The following is a 6,714-nucleotide window of genomic DNA, read 5'->3' on the forward strand; positions in this document are numbered from 1 at the left end:
ATTATTAAGGTGTATCATGCCCTTTTGCCCATTTCTTTCTAATGAAACACTGTCTGTGGTGTATAATTTTAGAGATTTTTATTTACAAGGGAATTCCTGAATGTGCTTACAACTGTGTTCTGTGTTAAGTTTGAGTTATGATTTGCAAAGGGTTGCTGCTTCTCAGGGTTGATATCTCATATAGAGGGCAATAATTTTTATTTTTAACACTTTCATTTTCTTGTTTTGAAGACCATTGCTACTGTGCATGTGATTATTTTAATCTGTGCTTCTCTTTGCCCAATTCGCAAAAGAAAACCAGGTAATATCATGGATGGAAAGAATCAAACAGCTCTGTCTGAATTCATCATTTTGGGATTCTCCAATCTAAACGAACTGCAGTTTTTACTCTTCACCATCTTCTTCCTGACCTATATCTGTACTTTAGGAGGAAATACATTCATTATCTTGGTGACTGTGGTTGATCCACGTCTACATACACCCATGTACCATTTCCTAGGGAACCTGGCCTTTCTTGACATCTGCTATACCACCACCAACGTCCCCCAGATGATGGCGCATCTTCTGTCAGAGAAGAAGAGCATTTCTTATGGGGGATGCATGGCTCAAATTTTTGCATTTATTTTCTTCGTGGGATCAGAGTGTCTCCTCCTGGCAGCAATGGCATATGATCGCTACATTGCAATCTGTAAGCCCTTAAGGTATTCAGTTATTATGAACAAGGTTCTGTATAGCCAGTTAGCAGCCTCCTGCTGGTCTGGTGGTTTCCTCAATTCAGCGGTGCACACAGTACTGACATTCCGCCTGCCCTTCTGTGGCAACAATCAGATTAATTATTTCTTCTGTGATATACCTCCTTTGTTGGTCTTGTCTTGCGGGGACACTTCTGTCAATGAATTGGCACTACTATCCATTGGGGTGGTCATTGGTTGGACTCCTTTCCTGTGTATTGTCCTTTCCTACCTCTATATTATCTCCACCATCTTGAGGATCCGATCCTCCAAGGGGAGACAAAAGGCCTTTTCCACCTGTGCCTCCCACCTGACCATTGTCCTTCTCTATTACGGCAGCGCCATCTTCACATACGTACGGCCCATCTCATCTTACTCACTGGAAAAAGACAGACTCATCTCAGTATTGTATAGTGTTGTCACTCCCATGCTAAACCCTATAATTTACACACTGAGGAATAAAGACATCAAAGAAGCTATGAAAGCTGTGGGGAGAAAGTGGCAGCTGCCACTTCTTTCTTTCGATGTGTAACCTTCACTTATCTGCTGTCAATTATTTTAACCATATATCAACTGTGGCTTTTTCACCAGCTAGCTGTTTTTAGTGACACTCAGTTGTGTGTGTGTGTGTGTGTGTCTTTTTTTGTGTTTTTTTTTTTAGGGCTGCCCCTGAGGCACATGGAGGTTCCCAGTCTAGGGATCAAATTGGAGCTGCAGCTGCTGACCTACACCACAGCCACAGCAACGCCAGATCCAAGCTGTGTTGTGACCTACACTACAGCTCACGCCAATGCCAGATTCTTAACCCATTGAGTGAGGCCAGTGATCGAACCTGAGTCCTCATGGATACTAGTTGGGTTCATTAACCACTGAGCCATGAGGTGAACTTCCCAGTGACACTCAGTTTTTAAGTCAATTGCAATGTATGGACAGATAATGAAGAGTTGGCACACTCAACCCTAAGTGTACATATTCTGGAGCTTTTGTTAGTCCTGTGCAAAGCTGTTAATGTTACTCCTTTTAAATATGTCCTCTTATTGATACTGTCCATTTCTGAATTCTTCATCCCAAAGATGGTGCCCCTTTTCCATGCAAAATTGGTTATAAAGTTTAAGTAAACTTCTCTATTCCCATTTGTTCATCACTTGATCAGATAATTTTAGTCTTCCTGTGTCAGCATTTGTTCCTCATCAAATATTGCAAAAATGGGAAACAGCCAACATTTAATCTTTGATCATATGCTCTTCAATCTCAATGTGGTCTGCCTCTTTCATCTGCCTTCCTTTCTTCTTTTCGTTCTTTCTGTTTCTTTCCTCTCTCTCTTCCCATTCCTTTCCTTCCTTCCCTTCTTCTTTCCTTCCTTCCTTTTGTTTCTTCTTATTATTTACCTCAATAAGCCTTTTTTAATCTTAAAACAATTATTATTTAAACATTTTGGGGTCCCTGTCGTGGCTCAGCAGTAACGAACTTGACTAGGATCCATGAGGACGAAGTTTTGATCCCTGGCCTCGCTCCATGGATTAAGGATCTGGCATTGCTGTGAGCTGTGGTGTAGGTCAAGGACATGGCTCTGACCTTGCATTGCTGTGGTTGTGGTATAGGCTGGCAGCTACAGCTCCAATTTGACCCCTAGCCTGGGAACTTCCCTATGTAGTGGGTGCAGCTCCTAAAAAGTCAAAAAAATTAAATTAAAAAAATAAATAAATGAAAATGTTATTGTGGTAAAAACACAACGTGAGATTTACCTTCTGGATAAAGAAGATGCAGTACATATACACAATGGAATATTACTCAGCCATTAAAAGGAACGAAATACCGGTATTTTTAGCAACATGGATGGAGCTAGAAATTATCATGCTAAGTGAAGTTAGTCAGACAATGAGACACCAACATCAAATGCTATCACTGACATGTGGAATCTGAAAAAAGGACACAATGAACTCCTTTGCAGAGCAGATACCGACTCACAGACTTTGAAAAACTTAATGGTTTCCAAAGGAGACAGCTCAGGGGGTAGGGGGAATGCACTGGGGTTGTGGGATGGAAATCCTATAAAATTGGATTGTGATGATCATTGTACAACTATAAATGTAATAAATTCATTGAGTAATAAAAATAAAATTAAATTAAAAAAAGAGATTTACCTTCTTAACAAATTTTTAAGCACACAATAGTGTGGGGCGTTATTGTTCAAAGGATATGCAATTTCGGTGATGCAAGGTAATATGTAGATCTGCTGTACAACATTGTGACTATAATTAACAATACTGTTATACTGATTAATTATAATCCTATGCCACGGCTCCTCATTTTGTAAATGTACAGCCTTTACTTCTATCCTTAATTCAGTCAAGTCTCATAAGCCCAAGTTTATTGTTTTAATTCAAACTCAATGCTCTTGTCAAAATCATTTTTCATTCTTTAAAAAAAAAATCAATGCCACTACAAATCCCACATCTAGTTTCTATCTCATTATTTTTCTTCCCTTCCTGATGCTCTTCCGGTAATTAGTTCAGAGCTCTGAACAAAAACAGCATTTCAGTAAAGCTGTGGCTGATGATTTTCAATGTACTAAAGAAAATAAGTAAAGTAATATTAAAAAGAAGATAAATTAAATGCACATAATAAAACCTATGGAAGTAAATCCCAAAACAAATTTCCTGGCATAACACTGGAGAGGTTCACAAGCCATCTGAGATGTTTCTTTTCGCAACAAAATAGGAAGGAGAGTAAGAACTGTGGAGAGTGAGAATGAAGAGAAAAGAGAGCCAATAATCAATGATATTATATACCTGAGCAAATGGGAGTGGCTATGACACGGTGCAAGGGCTTACCTCTGTGATAGGAAGGAAAGAGGAGATGATAAGTACATCCGTGTATTTGGAGGCCAAAAAGTGTTGGAGTTCCTGATCGATGGTTTGTTTCACTTTGTAATGTAAGAAAAAATTATCTACTTAAAGTCTTTTTAAAACCTGTAATGTCACCATTAATTTTTAATTGGGATTTAGTATTTCTGCCATAAAATATATAAAACACAATTGTACATTTAGAGAAGATTTGACTGATGCTATCGAATCACTCCAGAAAATTTCCTCCATGCCCTCTCCCAGTCAACTCTCCCACCCACTCCAGAAGTCACTCTTCAGATTTATATTGTCCTGTCTTAATTTGGTCTGTTCTAGAGTTTGATATAAATGAAATCATATGGTATGTGCTATTTTGTGCCTAGTTTATTTTGATTAACATAATACTTCTAGGATTCTTCCATGATTTTGAGCATATCAGTAGTTTGTTCTATTTTATTGCCAAGTGGTATTCCATTATATGAATTTACTGTGATTTATCTTTCAACAGTCAATAGATATTTGGGCTGTTTATAGTTTTGGCTATACAAATAAAATCTTTATGAAAATTAATGTAGAAATCCCTTGACAGATATGTGTCCATTTGTCTTGAATAAATTAGGTAGAGGTGAAATGGCTGAGTCATAAATAATATATTTAACTTTGCTAGAAAATGGCAATAAATATTCCAATGTAGTTGTTTCAATTTATTCTCTCACCAGCAGTATATGAGTTCTAGTCGCTCCATGTCTTTGCCAATGCACTTGATATTGTCAGTTATTTTTAAGCCACAAACATTAATTGGCTCATGTAACAGAAGTCCAGAGGAGAAGGGCTTCAAGTACAGTTTCATCAGGGCTGTGGCCTGATTTGTTTGTGATTCTCTCACATCTGCTCCCATCCATGGAGCTTCATTTTCAGGCTCCCTTCCAGCAGCATTCAGGGTTACAGGCTCCTTCTATTTCCATGGATAATGTTGGAGCCCTCCCCCTCTCCATTCTCACAAGCATTGTAAAAAAGGTCTTGGGCTTTGTCTGACTTGATCTTATTGAGCCAGGTCTGGCTCTTGGAGTGTCTGGTTCTAAATGGCTGTTTAGGGAAACCAGGAAGATGGAGCTGATGAGCATATCTAAGTGACATTTGGGCCTCAGGGCTCAGTGGAGTCTGGAGGAGTTTCTGCCTATTCATTGAAGGAGGTAATTGAAATGAGGTGACCACTAGATGACTCTCAGGCTGGACCAGGGCAGTCAGAGGCTCCTTACCCCACTCCTTGGAACATCCATTCTGCCCACGGTTCTCACACTGGGAGCCATATTTGAAGGCTGCAGCTCTGAGAGAGCAATGTATTGCTGAGAAATTGGGATGGCACACATGATCGAACCCAACTAAGGCCTCTGTATAAATTTAATTTTTTTTATTTTTAATTTTTTAATTATAGTTGATTTACAATGTTCTATCAATTTCTACTATATAGCAAAGTGACCCAGTAATCTTTTAAGATTCTGGTGGGCAGGGACAGGGATCTTCTCATTTTCTGGGTTCCCAAGAGAAATTTTCTAAGTTCTTTGCTTACCTTTTTTTTTTTGGTCTTTTTAGGGCCTGACCCTCAGCATATGGAAGTTCTCAGGCTAGGGGTCGAATTGGAGCTGCAGCTGCTGACCTATGCCACAGCCATAGCAACGCAGGATCCCAGCCCCGTCTGTGACCTACACACAGCTCATGGCAACTCTGGATCCTTACCCACTGAGCAATGCCAGGGATTGAACCCGTGTCCTCATGGATACTAATCTGGTTTATTACCTCTGAGCCCCCATGGGAACTCCATCCTTGCTTACTTTTTTACTACTGCCTACCATCTGGAATCGTCTGCCTCTTTCTTCCATCTCTCCCTGCCCTCCGCTTTAGATTTCACCCAAGGAAGTCCCAAGTTTGCAAACCACCACAGTGCTCTCTGCTCTCTGCTCTGCACAAGTGTCTGATTTTATAAAATAATACAGTTATCTTGGCAGCAGAACACTGGAGCTGGAACTCCCACGCCTGAGCTCTTCAGAGTTCAATATCATATATGGGTCTGTTTGAAGACCCATGAGAGGCCCAGCACTGACATTTTGGAGGTTATACTGTACGTCATGGCAAATGCATTGAAACGTGGCTACATCCCACCATTCACTATAAGCAAAAGCTGGGAATATTATCTATAAGAAAGCAGCAGTTGGAAGTTCCTTGTGGCACAGGGTTAAGGATCCGGTGTTGCTGCAGCTATAGCGCAGGCTGCCACTGCAGGATAGGTTCGACCCAGCAGGCACCCAAAGTGCTCTTATATGCCTCAGTTAACTTTGTAGCTGCTTTATCTGTGTCTTTTCTTCCAGCATGAATAATGGCAAGGCTGCTGTTCTGCTTTATCAGTTCAAACTCATTTTTCACTATTTCTCTCAAAAGTTTTTACTTTTTTGGTTCTGTGATCTATTCATCTACAAATACCACACTGTCAGGTTTATTATAGATCGAGGGTAAGACTTGAAGTAAAGTTATTTAAATACTCAGATGGGTCCTTTTCCAAAAAATGTTCAATTATTCTATCTTTGCATTTACAAATAAATTTTAGAATCAACCTCAGTTTCCACTGGAAAGACTGCTGGGTTTTCATATGGATGGCGCTGAAAGTATAGATCAATATGGGGAGAATTTGCATAGATCAATGTTTCCCAATCTTTTAAAATTATCATCCCTCTAAGGAGCTTTTTGACACTTTTTAAAAAAATCATCCTATCCCTACAAAATTTTAATACCCCAGACATCCAATATATACACTTTGGACTACGGCCTTTGGAGGAATGTGAATCATTGTAATATCTAAGATTTTTTGGTACCCTGAAAACCAATTTGCACCCTCTTTGGAGCAATATCATCCTGTTGAGGTTTACTTGGTGTAGATTTATATGTTCTATTTCTCCCTTTATCTGTTTTTAAAAATTTCTCTCAGCAATGTTTTGTAGTTTTCAGAGTAAAGCTCCTTCACAGTTTTTGGTGAAAGTTATTCCAAAATATTTTATGGCTTGTTTTTATGCTCTTGCACACGGTATGGTACTCTTTTAAAATTTGATTTCCCAAGTGTTTTTTGCTACTGTGTAGAAATACAG

General features: G+C 39.3%; 1 protein-coding gene across 1 annotated transcript; it reads left to right on the forward strand.

Annotated features, from left to right (window-relative positions):
• The first annotated feature begins 309 nt into the window (after positions 1-309).
• On the forward strand, positions 310-1,263 carry LOC100152520 (olfactory receptor 5V1-like). The gene has a single exon (XM_001929464.3). The coding sequence runs from the start codon at positions 310-312 to the stop codon at positions 1,261-1,263; it is 954 nt and encodes a 317-aa protein (XP_001929499.2).
• Positions 1,264-6,714: the final 5,451 nt, after the last annotated feature.

The sequence above is a fragment of the Sus scrofa genome, chromosome 7, assembly GCF_054392235.1.
Source record: "Sus scrofa isolate SSC_HxYL_T2T_F1_AM1 chromosome 7, Sscrofa_HxYL_maternal_Yorkshire_Landrace_v2.0, whole genome shotgun sequence".
In the NCBI taxonomy this organism is placed as follows: domain Eukaryota; kingdom Metazoa; phylum Chordata; class Mammalia; order Artiodactyla; family Suidae; genus Sus; species Sus scrofa.

Excerpts from the sequence above, each read along its gene's own strand:
- LOC100152520 (XM_001929464.3), top strand. The coding sequence starts at position 310 with ATGGATGGAAAGAATCAAACAGCTCTGTCTGAATTCATCATTTTGGGA.